Genomic DNA, 17,363 nt, shown 5'->3' with positions numbered 1-17,363 from the left:
CGTGGGTCCATCCATCCAACACGAGGTGACTGTAAAATGAGACTTAATTCTCTCAAAGTTCATTCTAAGGACAGCTTCAAATAAGTTCTAAAAATGTTTTGAGTCAAGGTAGCACTAAACAGAGTAAATGTGGAACCACACAGGGGACATTCTGGTCTTGTCTGACTTGGTCTTTAATTTTTAAAAAAAGGGTTCACTGCTTTTAGAAGTAACATTTTGATTAAGGATGAGTAACATATACTCAAGTGGTATGCACATAAAGTCCAATAAAAATGGCTTTTGTCAGGGAGCAGAATTTGCCACCCCAAAATATGCTGCTTTGGCTTAAGGATTCTTTTAAGCTGGTTATCTTTAAGAAAGTGCAGACACTGAAGCTCTGAAAACAGTCAAAGTTAACCTTTTGCAAGAGATGCTTACATTTATGAGGGAAAGCTCTGTTTGTAAGGGTGTCGCTCCCTTGCCGTATCTGGAAGAGGTTGACCAAACCTCTAGAAGCTTATCGGTGGAGAAGGTAAGGATTTAAATTTGCATAACAATCCTCAAGAACAACTGTTTTTCTTTTTAAAGCTGGGAGCACAGGAATGCTGTTTTCATATATATGGGCAGTATGTTGTGGACACCTCTTCAGTAAGAGGCTGAAGTACCCTAGCTCAGCTGATGTGGTCCCAAAGCAAACTGAAGTAAACTGGCGGACCAGGCACTCGCCCCGTCAGCTCCATGAGTGCCCGCACATGCCCGTCTCCACCAGGCCCCATCCGTATTGCCTGGCATCTGCACTTCTGCAGAGTGAGCACGATTACTAGGTCTCAGTAAGAAGGTAGGCCAAGGGTTTTAGAAAAATACAAAATTTTAATCTTTGCATATGACACAATCATGTCAAGATCCCTAACTCAGAAAAACAATTCTTTTTTAAATCTGCAGAGCAGAACAAGTCTCAGGCTACACTGATTTGATTTAAAACAAACAAACTTCCCCTGTGCACTTTTTCCTTCAGTCTGAGGCTCTGCTGATCTCTCAGGTAGGAGCTGTTCAGCTTCCCTCTGGGAATAACAACTGGAAAGCTGGCCCACCCAGCCCGCGGACTCGAGGTGTCTTCCCTGCCACTGGTAAGCAGAGCTTCATTCTCCCCTTCCCTATCACCGAAGATACTGCAGCCTCGGGCCCATCACCCAAGTCCAGGAGACTGCCGGCAAGAGCTGAGATGCTAATAAATCCTTGGGATTTATCTCCCACGTGGCTTTCTCCAACCACCTGGCCCATATTTTGGAATATTTCTTTTTTAAGGCACCATGTGATTTTAAGAATTGGCTCTGCTCTGGTTTAAAGCCTTCCTTTTACATATCACTTGTGGACTGCTGGAGGCTAGCCTGCCCTTAAGGTCCTGGACAGTGTGCTGACGGGGTCCTGTTAGTGGAAGGAAGGCAGCTAAGCTTTCCTGAGACGTTTCCATCTAGCCCTCAAGGCAGGAAATAGTTAATTCTCTGGGAAATAGATTTGCATCCCTGAGAAGAGAAAAGTTGTTCCTCCTTGGGGACGTACACCATCATCTTGGCAATTTCATCCAGTGCCTCTTCCGTGTACAGGAGCTCCTGGCTCAGGAAGGCATCGCGTGCACACAGCCTCACGTGACGGTACTCCAGTGGCAGGAAGGGGATGAAGAAGTCGATCAGGTTTTCTTTCACAAGACGGCTGTGCCCAAAGCCGCTGTCTGAAATCAAGACCAAAGGGACATGGAGTCCTACCTGGGGCTGAACCCAACTGGAGTTGTAAGGAGTCCCCCATCCTCAGGCCTGGGCAAGGTTTGCTCTCATACGCCAAGTCCAGGAGGGCTGTCTGGGGTTTGTGTCAAGAACTATGCCGCTGTCTCTTTTAGGGAAAGAGGGCCACGGTGAACGGGGTGTGTGCCGCAGGGGAAGCCAGAGGGTGGGGCTGTGCCTGCCAGGTCACGGTTTCATCTGATGATGGCAGAAGGTGGAGCCACCCTACCTACGACTGGAGGCGGAGCCACGAGGTTCTCACAGTGAGACTCTTACCTCAGGGTCCACCCGCTCCATAGACCACGGCCCGTGCTTCCAGGGCCAGGGCAGACTACTCCCTTTCAAAGCATTTTCAGGAAGGGACTTTGGCTTTCTTGGCACTTTGCTTGTGCCTACCTGAGGTTGACAATGAGGAGACTGATTATACAGCGCGTCCTCTGTGGTCCTGAGCACCCTGTCTACCTCATGGGCACAGCTTTCAGCACATACACATGACCCGCTACGGTGGCTCTCACTAGAGGCTTATTTTCCGTGAGGCCGGGAGTCACTTACCTGTGGATTCCACAATCTCAGCCTGGAGGTGGGACTTCAAGTGTTCCATACTGATTTCTTCCCGAGACCATCCGGCCTTAAGCAGATTCAGGACCACTTCATTGATGATATTGCCTCCAAGGTTGCTGAAAGAGAGAAGCCCTGTTAATTTTGGGGAGGGGGAGGTAATTAGGTTTGCTTATTTATAGAGGAGGTACTGGGGATTGAACCCAGGACCTTGTGCATACTAAGCATGCACTCTACCACTGTGAGCTATTCTCTCCCCAGCCCCCCCACAGATTTTTTAAAAATTGAAGTATAGTCAATTTACAGTGTTGGGTTAGTCCCAGGTGTACAGCAAAGTGATTCAGTTATATGTATTTTTTCAAATTATCCTCTATTATAGGTTATTATAAGATACTGTATATTATCCCGTGTTACACAGTAACTCTTTACTTGTCTATTTTATATATAGTAGTGCTTATCTGTTATTCCCATACTCCTACTATACCCCTCCCCCGCCTTTCTCCCCTTTGGTAACCATAACTTTGTTTTCTATGTCTGTGAGTCTGTTTCTGTTTTGTATATAAATTCATTTGTATTATTTTTTTAGGTTCCGTATGTAAGTGATATCATGCATTTGTCTTTCTCTGTCTGACTTCACTTAGTATGACTACCTCTAGGTCCATCTATGTTGCTGCAAATGGCATTACTTCTTTTTAATGGCTGAGTAATATTCCATTGTGTATATATAAACACATCTTAAACCAATGATTGGTTGACGGGCATTTGGGTTTTTTCCATGTCTTGGCTTTTGTAAATAGTGCTGCTGTGAATACTGGGGTGCGTGTATCTTCTCAAATTAGAGTTTTTGTCTTTTCCAGATATATATGCCCAGGAATGGGATTACTGGATCACGTAGTAGCTCTATTTTTAGTTTTTTAAGCAACCTCCATACTGTTTTCCCTAAGTGGCTGCACCAATTTCCATTCACCAAGTGTAGGAGGGTTCCCTTTTCTATACATCCTCTCCAGCATTTAATACTTGTAGACTTTTTGATGATGGCCATTCTGACCAGTGGGAGGTGGTATCTCACTGTGGTGTTGATTTCATTTCTCTAATAATTAGCGATGTTGAACACCTTTTCATGTGCCTGTTGGCCATCTGTGTCTTCTTTGGAGAGATGTCAATTAGGCCTGCACAGGTTTTGATTGGGTTGTTTGTTTTTTTGATACTGAGTTGTATGAGCTATTTGTATATTTTGGAAATTAACCTCCTGTTGGTTGTGTTGTTTGCGAGTATTTTCTCCCTTTCTGTAGGCTGTCTTTTCATTTTGTATTGATAGTTTCATTTGGTGTGCAAAAACTTCTAAGTTTGATTAGATCCCATTTGTTTATTTTTGCTTTTATTTCTTTTGCTTTGGGAGACTCATCCAAGAAAATATTGCTGAGATTTAGGTCTGAAACTGTTTTGTCTTGTTCTCTTCTTGGAGTTTTATGGTGTCATGTCTTAGATTTCATTATTTTTATATTTAGCTTCCAAGTGGATAATCTTACCACTGAAGCCATTACACTGGAGACTAGAATAATGGAGGTAGAGGAGCTGGACCTCCCCTCCTCCAGGAAATCTTGTCACAACCCAAAAGTCTGTACAGAAAAGACACTGTCCTGCTTTGCCTCCCAACCTCCCTGTCTCGCTCCCTTTTGACAAACACAGACTGCTGGCTGCAGGGAGCACAAAGATGGTAGGATGTAGTTCTTTCCCTTGACTGAGGGAAAGGAGAGGCACGTGTGTGTGAGTCACAGTGTGGCAAGGGCTAATGTAGAAGCTACTGAGGCTTAGGGAGAAGACCTCGGAGGAGGATGAGGCTTCTGAGCAAATGCAGACCGAGCAGTGATCACCAGACACGGCAGGGGAGGGCATGTGTCCGGGCATGTGTCCGGGCATGTGTCCAGGCACGGACCATCAGAGAGAGGGCTCGTGGGGCTCGGGGCTTATGAGCTTCTTAGAGGGGCTGGAGGGGCGCAGGCATGCAAGGCGGGCCGAGGCTGGCGGGAGGCCTGTGTCAGCCAGGCAGGTGGATTTCAGCTCACGGGCCATGGAGAACCAGTGAAGGGTTTTGACATTGGAGTGTAGGGTAGTAGGGTGACCTGATCAGCCTTACTTCCTCAGATCATTCTTGAACCACAGTGGATTGAAGAGAATGCTAGTCAGGGAGCTTTTTGCAGTAGTCCACGTTTAGAGGTGATGAAGGCAGTGGGGAAGGGTTTAGCATTAGTGCAGGAGGCACAGCTGACAGGGCCCTGTAACTGATGGATGTGATAAGTGAGAGAAAGGAGGTCAACAAAGAGAACAAGTGTCTGCCTCGCGTGGCCTGCAGCCCCCTCAGCAGACGTCGAATAGAGAAGGCGGAGGTGCCAGCGTGGAGTTACACACATATGAGTGTTGTGCACTTGCCTGTGACCTCTCCAGGGGATGTGATTTCACTGGGCAACTGGAATTACGGGTCTAAAGCACAGGAAAGAGGACTGTTAGAGAGACGAGGGAGAGAAGTAAAGCTGGAACGCTGGGAGGAGGAAGTGGAGACCCGGGGCTGGCAGCACATCCTGCCCGGCCCCCCGCGCCCACGTGCACTTCTCTCCACCTCACTGTGCCCATCGCCCCCCTCCCAGGCGATGGCTCCCTTCTGTCAGCTCCTAACACAAACCCAGCTCTGCCCTGCTTTTCTCTCAGGCCCAGCAGAAAGTGAGGGAGTAAGTGCATGAAGGAAGCAGGGGGGCGGCCGGCAAGTGAAGGAGTGGGGGCCCAGGACCTGCGTTCTGTCCCCACCAAGCTCTCACTGGCTCTCTGACTCAGGTGCGTTAACTCATCTAAGTGTATCCCGGGGGCCTGTGTAGGCTCAGGACACAGAGGAGCTGGGTGGCTCTCTCCCTGCTGGCCTCCGTGGATGGGCAAGGAGAGGCTGGGGCAGGTGTCCTTCCCTGCCGGGGGATCCAGTCCTCCTTCCTGGAGGGGTCAGTGTGCCCCTCACAGCCAGATTTTACCCAGGGCCGTGGGCCCCAGCTGGAGAGCCTGGCAGGAACAAGGGCAGTCCCCACGCCTTGTACCCTGCTCAAGTTCAGCTGCTCAGCCAGACTTCCCCTGACACCTGCAGAGCGGAAGCTGCTGCAGGAAGGCCTGCCAGCAGGTCATCTGTGCACACGCAAGACCACGGTTGCATCAGCGGCAGCAGGACCTGCCCTGTGCCAAGGGACTTCCCCACCCTGCATTCCTCACAGGGGGCAAAGGCAGGAGTACACATGCATGGACTGCAGGGCAGGCATCCAGGGCAGAGGGGAGAGAAGCAGGATTCACTTACTCAGCCCCAGGAGCAGACTCCATTTCTACCTGGAATGCCACTTGATACGAAGTTTCTCGAGAACAGAAGCTTAGCCTGTTTGTTTAGGTAGCACAGTGCCTAGCACGCGCTGAGTGCCTATCAGGGGCTCAGTGTTTATTAAATGCTTGCTGAATAAACGGACGTCTCTGCATGTTTACACTGTCTCCACCTCCCTCCTGAATTTCTCCTCTTCTTTTGTCCCACAGCCAATGACTTCTTCTTCCATGTTACCGGCTTTACCTCACCCACCAATACTTGACCTGGACCCCTTCTCTGTTTAGCACCCCCTCCCCTAATCTTCAGCTCCTGAGGGACCGCCACTCTGGCACCAGCACCACACCTTTAGACAGATGTTGCTTTTCTGGAGCACCTTAGTCCCCTTCCACATCCTCCCAGGTCACCTGCTGACCTGGAGGCCTGAAGGGACCCAGGGACAGAAGGCACCTCTAGAGACGAGCCCTCTCCCCCGGCTCTGGGACAGGACAACATGCAATGTCACCAGCCCTAAGACTGCAGAGGACGGGCACTCAGAGGCCTCTCCAGAACTCCGGTAACAAGCCCCAGGCCTCCCTGCTAAGTCTTGCCTGAGGAACAGATACAAACTTGACTCAATCACACTCTCTCTGAGCCTTGGTTTCCTCATTTGTAAAACGAGAGAGTTGAACCAGACAATTTTAAAAGCCCTCCTTAGGCTACCTGAGATTCAGCGGTCAGTCAACAATTAAACATTTCTTTGAGCACTTTCTATGTGCTGGGGCGCAAGGCCTTTTAAAAGTTAAAAGAACTATACTAATATAAATTTTTCATGGAATCAAAGTCCTTTCTATGCGTTCTTCTCCTGACATCAGACCAAGGAGAGCAGGCGCTCGTTACCCTCGTCCTTTCCAGCTTCAGTGGGACGAGGACAGTAGCTCTGATCTCCGGAGCCCGAGTTCCCGGCCTGGGACCCCGTTCACAGAACTGCCTATACTTGGTAGAGATGGGTCAACGTCATCAGTGCTGGTCTTCCGGCGCCAGCCCGGGGCCCCGAATCCCTCAGGCCCAGACGAAGGCCTGCTCTGAGAGCGGGCGCTCCAGCCTCCCCTCTCCCCGCTTCTGCCCGCAGGCGCCACCACTCTGCAGGGGCCCAGCGAAGCTGCCAGCACTTTACCCCAACGGCGGGCTTAGGGGTCTTTTCAGGATGAATCCGCTGGCCTCACACTAGTGACCTGTTCACACCACCTCCACAGACTGAATCAGCTGCACTTTTCCTTCATTGTAGAAGTCAGGTCTGAAGTCACTGCCTCCCCCAGCCATCACCAGAATTCCTGAAGCTGGGGTTTGGAGGTGCTGCTTATCCTGGGCGCCTAGGGCAGGGGTGCTGAGCCGCACCGTCAGCCGGCTGGCCCTCAGGCTCCAAGCAGTCCGCCCAGTCCTGTCAGGGACCACGGGCTGGGCCGAGGCCCACACCAGCGCCACTGGAATTGGAGGCCCCGTCCTTGCTTCCTCCTCCCCAGGGGGCTCAAAGGCGCCTCAAGGGCCCGCGTGGCTTCTGCATCCCCCACCAGCATAGGCCCACTGGGCAGCTTTTCCCTGGAGGCTCTCTTCTCAGGCCCTGCCTCCACCCTGCTGTCTATCTGCTCCCCAGGGCCGTGTGGCCTCGGACGGTGGGACAGTGCACAGAGGCCGGGTCACTGGGGGAAAGGGCGAGGGTGTGGGAAGGGGAAGGAACGAGGGCACTGTCAGCGGGTCAATGACCAAATTACTACAAAAGCAAACATTTGCGTAGAGACAGCTGGGTCACCTGGGTCGCGTTAGGAAATCCCGACAGTGGCGAGGGGGAGGTTTTCCAAGCTGAGAACCCGTGCGAAGGCAGCACCCAGGCATCTGGGGCCAAATCGGGGAAAGGTCAGCCGCAGCCGCAGCCACGAGGCAGAAGCTGGCTCAGGCCTGGTGGGAGGGAGGAGGAACCAGGCAGCGGACAGGGAAGAAGCCCGCACGAAGTCAAAGGATTCCTGCGATAGGAAAGGGCGTGCCCAGGCAGCCAGGCACCAGAACTCAACTGCAGGAACAGTTCCGAGGGCTCCCTGCCCCCGCCCCCTGCCAGGGCTTGGAGGGCGGGGAAGCCTCGGGGACCAAGGTGATTCCTTATTTGGCCTTCTCTGCGTTTCGGAGCCCCCACCTGATTCACTGCCTCAGGACGAGAGCTGCCCTGCTGGGCTGCCCCAGGTGATAAGTAATGTAGAGCTGCAGGGGCGAGTTAATCCAAAGATGTCACTGTCCTCATGTGCCAATTCTGATCACTTAAAAAAATCAGAAAAATCTTTGTTTTTCTCTTAAAATCACCCATTAGGGCTCCTCTGCCCTCCTTCACAGTGCATTGCAGTGTCCTGTCTGCCTTACTTATAGACCCGGAAGGACTTAACCAGCAACACACCAAAACCCCAACCCAGCAACTGTGTAAACCGGTTCCACCTTGTCTTGTGGGTCTACAGTGAAACAAGATCCGCCCTCCACAGCTTGCTCCTTCACACTTTCCAAGCACGGATGAAAAACCAGACTCCCTACGTCTCCTCACAGGGCGCACCCTAAAGCTGGGGAAAATCCCTAGCAAGCGTGTACTGGCCTGCCAGTTTTGGGGGGGGGGGGTTGATGGCAGGGGCGGGCGGTGGAGCAGCTGGTGTGCCGTCCACTGGGTGCAAGAAGCTGCTTGTGAAGCATTCAAGTTGGGCCAACAGGGACCCATACTTGACTTTTAAGAGACCTTGGGCAGGACCTTCCATTGCAGCTGCTATAAAAAGATACGGTTGGAAAAGTTGATTTCAAAATTCACTTTTTGCAAAGCCGTTTCCAGAGCCTGGGGCACACAGGCAAGCAACACAGGAAATGTAGTGCAGTGGTTAAGTGATTAGTCCTGCATGGTCGAGTTGCAAATCTCAACACAGCCACAGAGCGTTTCATTCAAAACATTACACCTTGAATTGCAGGCCAGTGACTTCCTTTCATGATCAAAGAAGCAGACCTTCCAAGGCTGGATAAAGAACTGGCCATGGTGGACTTAGTGGGCAACTATCCTCTAACTGGGTATACCCTGGGAATTTTTTTAAAACTTTTTTGGGGGGAATTTTTAAGGGTAGTTTGTACTTAATTTTCAACTAATGTGCTGGCTTGAAAACGTAATGCCCTTCTAAGCGAGGACTCCCAGTATGTGAGTTACATTTCAAACTATATTACAAAGCTTTAGCAATCAATGCCGTAAGGTGCTGGCATAAAAACAGGCACATGGGTAAATGGAACAGAGTTGAGAGCCCAGAAATAAACCCATGCATATATGGTCAATTAATTTATGACAAAGGAGCTAAGAATATGCAATGGGCAAAGGACAGTTTCTTCAATAAATGGTATTGGTAAACCACATGCAGAAGAATGAAACTGGACTGCTATCATATACCCTACACAAAAAATAACAAAAGTACTTAAGATCTGAAACCATAAAACTCCTAGAAGAAAACACAGGAAGATCCTTGACACTAGTCTTGGCAGTTATTTTTTGGACTTGACACCAAAAGCAAAGGCAACAAAAGCAAAAATAAACAAGTGGGACTATCTCAAACCAAAAAGCTTCTGCACAGCAAAGGAACCATCAACAAAATGAAAAGGCAACCTACTGAACGGGAGAAAATATTTGCAAATCATATTTCTGGTAAGGGTTTGGTATCCAAAATATATAAAGAACTCATACAACTCAATAGCAAAAAATAAATAAATCCAATAAAAAAATGGGCAGATGTGATAGACATTTTTCCCAAAGACATACAAGTGGCCAACAGATTCATGAAAAGATGGTCAACAGCACTAATCACAAGGGAAATGCAAATCAGAACCACAGTAAGATATCACCTTGTACCTGTTAGAATGGCTACAGTCAAAAAGACAGGAAATAACCAGCACTGGTGAGGAAGTGGAGAAAAGAGCACCCTTGTGCACTGCTGGTGGGAATAAACTGGTGCAACCACTATGGAAAACAGTATGGAATGTTCCTCAAAAAAATAAAAAATAGAACTGCCATATGATCCAGCAATTCTACTTCTGAGTATTTATCCAAAGATAATGAAAATACTAACATATCTGCACCCCTGTGTTCACTGCAGCATTATTTACAATAGCCAAGATAAACAACCTAAGTGTCCATCAACAGATAAAAGGATATAGAAAATGTACACACACACACACACACACACACGAGTATTCAGCCATAAAAAAGAAGGCAATCTTGCCATTTGCAACACATAGATAGACCTTAAGAGCATTCTGCTAAGTAAAATAAATCAAAGACATGTAAGACAAATACTATATAATCTGACATGTGGAATCTCAAAAAAAAAAAAAACCCAAAAAACTCGAAACACCAAAAAGCCAAGCTTAGTGGTTGCCAGAGGGGGAAAGGAGGGTGGGAGTGGAAGAACGGGGTGAAGGGGGTCAAAAAGTATAAACGTCAAATAATAAGTTGTGGGGATGTAATATACAGCATGGTGGCTATGGTAACATTGTACTGCATATTTGGAAGTTGCTGTGAGAGTAGATCTTAAAAGTTCTCATCAGAAGGCCAAAGAAGTTTTGTAACTATGTATGGTGACAGATGTTAACTAGACTTGTGATCATTTCATAAGATGAACAAATACCAAATCATGTTGTACACCTGAAACTAATATGTTACAGGTCAATTATACCTCAATTTAAAAAACCCAAAACTTAATGCCCTTCTAAGTGGGGACTCCGAGTGTCCCTCCCTCAGGAAACTGTGTACTAACTGGGGAGGCTAAGGGAGGCCTCCCCACCCTAAGAGCACCACGGAGGAGGCTAGAAGAGGGACAGCTGCTCTTCCCCAGGCTGCTCCTGGGAGCTAGCCGGCCTGTGCTGCGGGGCCAGAGTCCTTCAGAAATGCCCTGGTAGGATCAGGGCAGGAGCAGGGAGACCGAAGGCTCCCCCCGTTGCTACCACCCCAGCAGCTGCGCTTTTGTTTTCTCTCTTGGAGTCTGTGTTGGTTTCCCTTGTGGAAAAGGGCCAGCCGGCAGCCTAGGAAAGCGCAGAAGCCCCCACAAGCTTACAGGCCAAGTAACCGCTCCTGGGCCTGGTGCACGCGCTGCGCGGCACCTGGACGGGCTCCTCCTCCCCCCACCCAGCCCACCTCTTCTGGCTCCTCAGACCTCACCTGAGAAAAACAAAGATGGTTCTGGGGCACTCGGGCCTGGGGTTCGTGGGGGCCTGGTGTTCCAGGTGTGGCCGGAGGGCCTCCAGCAGTTCCGGGTGCAGCTTCTCAGCCTCATCTAAAATGAACAGGGTCTGGTGGCAGTGCTCCTGCGTCTTCCTGATCTGGCCTGTCAGCTGCTCCTGCATGGAGTACAGGGAGCTGCTGGGGAGCAGTGGGAGGTGCCTTCCGACCGGAGGGCCCTGGTGAGGCTGGTGTCCCCAGGGCAGCTGCAGTGGATCACCTGGGGCTTGGCCCACCCCCAGAACTACCCAGTCCAAACCTCCGGGGGTGGAGCTGGGGCATCTGCCTCTAACAAGCCTTCCAGGGGTTTCTCCTGCACCCTGTGGTTTGAAAGTCAACTAGGTGGAGCCAGCTTGGGGAGAGGGCTTTGGGGAAGTGGCCCCAGCCCTGCTCCCTCCCCTCCAGGATGAGCTTCATCTCAGAGCTAACTGCTAACTCTCCCACCCAGGGGCAGGAAGCGGGCTCTCACACAGGGGTGATGGGGAGAGACTGGCTCCAGTGCCTGGAGGCGGCCAGTCCCCTGTCCTGAACTCCCAGGAGCAGAGTGCCTGCTGGCTGAGATCTCAGGGAATAACCTAGGGGAGGACTTGTCTGGGATCCAGCCAACTCAAAACTGGGGTTCCCACCCCAGGCAAGATAGTAAGCCCTTGACTAAAAAGATGCTGCCCTGCAGGGTTTACTAAGCAGGGTGAGCTCCTGACCCAGGGTGGGGTGTTGCAGCAAAGCCCACACTCACTAGCCACCTCTAGCCTTCCTGGATTCTGACTTTGGCCCTCTGTCCCCTCAATGTGTGTGTGAAAGGATGTGCAGGGGGTGAGAGAGAGTGTGTACACGTCAGTTTTCACAGTGAAAGCAGAGATCCACGGCAGTTTTGCTGCAAAGCCAGCCAGTTCTTTCTGGGAAGGCCTGGCTGACCCGCAGCCTGCCCTTAGGACAGTTTAGCCAACCCCTGCTCTCCAAGGCTGCACTCAAAAACTGCCGGTGACTCAGGCAGTCTGTCCTCAAAGGCTTACATAATCTCCCAGGTTAACACACTCCAAATATTGCAACTGAGAGCCAAAGATAGACGCAGACGCGCCTGACGTACGGCAGTGGATGGGGTTTGGTCGTCGTCTGGCTATTGTCTAAATGAACGAAGCCCAAAATAGCAGAGCAGCAGGGACATTGCTACCCACTTGTTGGCATATAATGAGTAATTTTGGGAAGACGTGGAAAAATCACTTATGATATAAGTCTCTTTAAAAAATATAGGGGGATGTGCAACACTCTGCCTAATACAATTACAGTGAGCAGAGCACAGGGGAAAGGCTTGAAGGAAGTACACCAGGATGCCAACTGGGGTTGTGTCCCTTGTGGGGAGACTGTGAACGCTTTTGCTTTTCTCTGTTCCATGCTTCCCGAGGCACTTCCACTACTTCTGTGACAGTAAACTGAACAGATGGAGTCTCTGTTTAAAAGCTCAGTGTCTGGCCTCTCAGGTATGGCTGATAAGGAGAGAGCTCAGATGAGTAGTGTTTGGACGGTCAGTCCTTCCTCGCTGTTCAGGGCCTCGTCTGTGTGGAGTGGACGTCTGTGGGGGTCACAGGTTCTGCCTAACGGCCCCCATCCCCCAGCCACCACACCCAGGTTTCTCTGGGGCCCACCTCCTACAGGAAGGGCTGGCTGCAGCCTCCCTCCCAGCACAGAGGCCTGCGCCTCGGCTGTCGAGGCCACAGTGGGGCCCCCGCCCCGCCGGCACAGCCCCCCAGGACGGCCAGCCTCACCTTGTACAGGTCCACATACTTGGGGTGAGGGAAGTGCAACGTAGCGATGAACACCTGGACGCAGTTGCTCCTCAGCCCATCCCGGTACAGGTTCTCCGCCAGCATCCGCGCCACGAAGTTCTTGCCTGTGCCAGACCAGCCGTGGAACGACAGAGCCAGGGCCTTGTCTGGCCGGGGCAGCTCTAAGTAGCTCCTCACTGCCGTCAGGACCAGCTCCCGGGCCAGGTGCTGGCCATGCAGTCGCACACGCAGGTCAGTCTCGAGGCCTGGGGACAGGAGAGAGGCCAGGGTGAGAGGCGCACACAGGCGCAGTCCCTACCAGGCTCGGCCATGGTCAAGACTGAGCACCTCTGAGGTGGGAGCCATCCTGTCTGGTGGCCTCAGGACAAGAAGCCACTGGGCAGACCTTGCAGCGGAAGAGACGCAGGGGCTATTTTCTAAAGAATTTGAGAAATCAAGGATGACTTTAGGGAGAGAATGGAATCACCCTTTCTGAAACCCCTGAGGACGTCCCAGGATGGTCAGCAGAGTCCTGTCTGGAGGAGGACCTCCCCCCCAACCACCACCATGAGGTTCCTGCTCCCTCCTGGAAGTTTCAGGACCCCTATGTATTTTATGGACACTCTCATTTTATTCATTTTAATTCAATTCAGCAAACACCTGTTGAGGGCAGCAAAGCCCTTACTTCCTCTCAGCAGTGAGCGAGGCTGCAGGGTTTGGATCAAGGGCTGTTGGGAGCCACGGTGGAGACAGGGAGGGTGTGCTGCCAGGGGTGGGCAGGCAGAGGTTGGGTCGCTTCACCCTGGCACTTCCCTGAATTGCCTCCCCCCCACAGATTCCTGGCCCCTAGGGCCGTGTAAGGTCCAACCTGTGAAGTTGTTGACGATCCTGCAATCCCCACTGTCGCAGCAGTCCTGGAAGCTGCAGTACCACGTCGTCAGGATATCCAGATACTGCTGGCCCAGCAGGGGAAGGCTCCAGCCTGGAAAAGGAGGCACTGTGATGCAGAGATGGAGCCTAGGGCCGAGGGAGAGCCAAGCACTGCCTCCCTAAGACCAACCAATGGACCAGGGCAGTTCTTCCCATCCTCTCTCCAGAGCCACCCCTCACTGCTCTGCCCTGGGCCTTCCTCGGGCACCGCGGAATGGGCACAAGTGGGAACCTCCAGCTGTGAGAAGTAGATGGCTTTGCTAGAGATGCAGCTCCAGCTGCAGCAAAGAATCCATTTACTCAACAAAGAAGCCTCTAAGCACTTTGTACCAGAAGTGTAAGAAACCTAGGCCCTGCCTGCAAGGAGTCTGCAGTCGAGTAGGAAGACAAACAGTAACTGGTGATTATCATTCTTCTTACTTGCTTTAGATTCCAGAATCATCTGATCACAGCCAGCCCCAAGCGACTCTAAATTCTATCAAATGTCAATTTGAATGTGCCTAGCATTAACAAAAATGAAAACAAAACCATTCACTAGAATTTAGGGGTCTTTTGATTTAAATGAGATGTTTATAGCACCATTACAGGCTTACCATCACAAGTACTGTTACAGGACCCAGAATTAACGACCCAGACTTCAAGGAGCCTCAGAGATCAGTGGGCCCACGACTGTTATGTGACAACCCTGCCATACACTTCGTCAGTGTCAGAGCAGCAATCCAGAACTCAGGCCGGGGAAACTCCTAGTCCAGGCTCCGCCTCCACATACAGCAGCAGAGAAGGCACTTGGGGGTGTATCCAACAGGGGACTTTCCTTAAAGCCGTCAAGAAGGTGGGCAAGAGCAGCTCCTTGGAATAACGCCAGGGCAGGCTGGGAGACAGCAAGGATGAGTCGGGAACGGGCGTTGGGGAGGGCAGCCAGGCCCCCTGGTTTGCATAAGGGCGCAGCGCCAGGGGTGGTTCCGGAGAGGGCAGTGATGGGGCTTCCCGGTCCCGCAGAAGCTGCCCTGCCCTCAGCCTGGACCAGAGGCGGGACCAGAACAGCAAAGCCGACGGCTAAGGCGCCCGCCTGGTGGCCCCAGTCACGCTGGCCCAGGGCAGGCGCGAGGCGCTGACCGCCGCGCCCCGATTCCACGGTGCCACGGGCATCCCGCCCGCGCTCCCGCCCTCCTGAGCCCGCGGGTCTTACCCAGGGGCCGCGCCGGCGCCTCCCCCTCCTCCCCACAGTCCTCGGGCCAAACGCGGCAGCGGAAGAGCGCCCAGTAGCGCCTGGAGAGGGCGCCGGCCGCCCGCAGCCGCTCCCGCAGGCCCTGGAAGGCCGTCCAGGCCCGGCCCGAGCCCGCTTCCTCTGCCCTGTCGCTCGGCCTCGCACGGCCGTCGTGTCCCTGCGCGCCCGGGGGCGGCAGCAGCAGCACGAGCCCGAGCCAGAGCCCGAGCCAGAGCCAGAGCCCGGGCCCGAGCGGACGCCGCGGCCCGCGAGGCATGGCCTGGCCGGCAGCCGGTCCCTCTGCCGCCCCGCCTCCCCGACTCTGTCAAGCCCCGGGCGGGGCGGGCGCGCGCCGGCACTTCCCAGGCCCTGATTGGCCGGGCTTTGGCGTTGCCACGGGAACCGCGGGCAGGCTGAGCTCGCCTCTCATGTGACCCAGCGCGAGCCCCGCACCGGTCCGGAACCGAAACCCAGCTGGTGCCCGGGAAGGCATCCCGAGCCCAACTGCAGGCGCCGCCCACCCGACAGGGGCTCGCTGTTGGGCAGCAGTCTATTCTGGGTGATTGTGGCTACAAAGAGGTTGAACTCAGGCCTTGAGATGGCCGCCCACTGGGATTACCCAGTTACTTTAGGGCAGCTCTGGTGGCCCATTTGAGGCCTACCCAGTAAGGGCCCCATTTGTGCCCGGTCCCGTCTGCAGATCAACTTCCTGCCAACCTGTTAGACGAAACCGGGCAACCGTCTCACCCAGGGGCTTGAGTTGGCCAGGGGAGTCGGCCAGGGGAGTCAGCCCTGGGCCTGGCTCCTCTACAAAGGGAACTGAAACAGAGCAGCAAATAGTCAGCAGGTTTCCACAGCTGGGAGTCCACCAAAAGCAAGAGGAAGCTGGTGGGCTCTAGTCTGGAGTCATCTGGGTTTTGGAAACTCCCAGAGTTAGGGGAAAAATCTCAAGGTCTCCTGTCAATGTAATCATATTCCATTAAAAACAAGTTAGGCTGAGTACTGGCTGCACTTTCTTGGCTAAGTTTGCAGCTTTCAAGTGCTTGCGACTATGGGCAACTTCTCAGGCACCACTAGCAAAAGACTGGAGGGCTCTTTCCTGGGACTCCCTTCTCTATAACATGAGCATATGGCAAAGTTGCTAGATTTCTGAAGAACTTAATGCATTTTTCAAAATCACCTGAGTCACTGAAGCCATTGCCTAAGTGCCATCTTGTCTTAGGAAGAAATTGCTGTCTAGAAATCATGAGACTTGACTAATTTCGTAGGCTCAGTGGCTTTGAGGCCGGGCTCTCCATACAGCAAGGTGAATACTGGCGCCATCTCTCACAAACGTCACAGCCAAATTGGTTCATATGTCACTCCAGTCTCTTCGATAGCACTTGATGCCAGGTCTGCTCCTTCCTCAAGAGCTCACCACGTGTGCTTCTGCCTTTCATTCAAACAGCTACAGAAATCGGATAAGCAGCTGTGTAAGTGCTTTCCAGTGTGACAAGCAAGTCACACTGGAAAGTAACATTATGTATGTATATTGTATGTCTTAGCCATTCAGAGTGACGTCAGAACTAAATCCAAACCTTCCACAGAGCAGTGGCCAGTACACCAGTGCTGTGTTATGTGCAATCAAGCTCAGGAAACCCTTCAAAGAACAGTTAACAAGGGACACACCATTATGCTTATTTGGAAATTGAAAACATTAACTCATTCAGTAAATGTTGTTTGTCCATGAATGGCCTCTACCATTTCTGATGTGTCAGCCTGGGTGTTAACTGTCCTATGCTTCAGTTTCCCCACCTATAAAATGGGGGGATTTAAAAGAGTCACTTCATAGTGATGCCGTGAGAGTTAATGAACTAATTCAGTTCCATGTTAACCTTTATTATTGTATATGCCTTGCCCTGGAGGAGACTCTGGATGGTCCACACAAATAAAAGTTTGGAAAACTTTTATTTATACTAGTGAAATTTACAGGTGAGTTTATGGTGATAAAATTACTAGTATTCACCCTGGTTTCTTTAAAGAAAATCCAAGTTTTAAGACTGTGGGAATGATTTTCTACTTGTAACTTTCACGTAGGGCTAACTGCTCATTTCTAAGATGTTTTGATTAGGATTTAACAGTTTCTGGTAAATAAAGTAGGTAGCTGGGAAGTACTTGGACAATTTGATTTCAAGAGCTCTTTTTCCTAAGAGAGATTAAAAAATATATTCTTTTCACCAGAGTCAGTTTCATGTAGAAACAGTGAATCCAAACACCAGTTTTTAGATAAGCTTCTATTTTCAATAAATTGCCAATATTTCATACTCAGCCCTTGGAGACACTGTTCAGCTTCCAGGAGCAGGATCTCGTGGGTGATGGGGACACCTGGAGGCGCCTGTGGAAATTACAGGTGGGTGATTCCTTCGCAAGCAGTCTCAGTGCTGCTCCTGTAAGGTCCAAAGACCAGCTGCCTTGGCACTGCCCTGGAGCTTCTTAGACTTGCAGAAATCCAGGCGCCAAACCTACTCAGTCAAAATTATGCATTTTACCAAAGTATTTCAAAGAG

The 17,363-nt window shown here is 51.4% G+C and overlaps 1 protein-coding gene across 2 annotated transcripts; it reads right to left on the bottom strand.

Moving 5' to 3' along the window:
• Positions 1–829: 829 nt before the first annotated feature.
• On the bottom strand, positions 830–15,122 carry TOR3A (torsin family 3 member A). Of its 2 annotated transcripts, none has more exons than XM_010992900.3 (6): positions 14,801–15,122; positions 13,550–13,663; positions 12,682–12,947; positions 10,859–11,037; positions 2,310–2,434; positions 830–1,708 (listed from the first exon to the last, which is right to left on the bottom strand). In XM_010992900.3, the coding sequence occupies exons 1-6, from the start codon at positions 15,093–15,095 to the stop codon at positions 1,458–1,460; spliced, it is 1,230 nt and encodes a 409-aa protein (XP_010991202.3). In that variant the 5' UTR covers positions 15,096–15,122; the 3' UTR covers positions 830–1,457. The 2 variants fall into 2 exon arrangements, with proteins under 2 accessions (XP_010991202.3, XP_031291550.1); XM_031435690.1 differs by lacking the exon at positions 14,801–15,122 and adding an exon at positions 14,205–14,232.
• Positions 15,123–17,363: the final 2,241 nt, after the last annotated feature.

Source organism: Camelus dromedarius, chromosome 23, assembly GCF_036321535.1.
Source record: "Camelus dromedarius isolate mCamDro1 chromosome 23, mCamDro1.pat, whole genome shotgun sequence".
NCBI classification, from domain to species: Eukaryota; Metazoa; Chordata; class Mammalia; order Artiodactyla; family Camelidae; genus Camelus; species Camelus dromedarius.
Note: the sequence above shows the minus strand (reverse complement) of the source record. Positions and strands in the feature narration are given on the sequence as shown.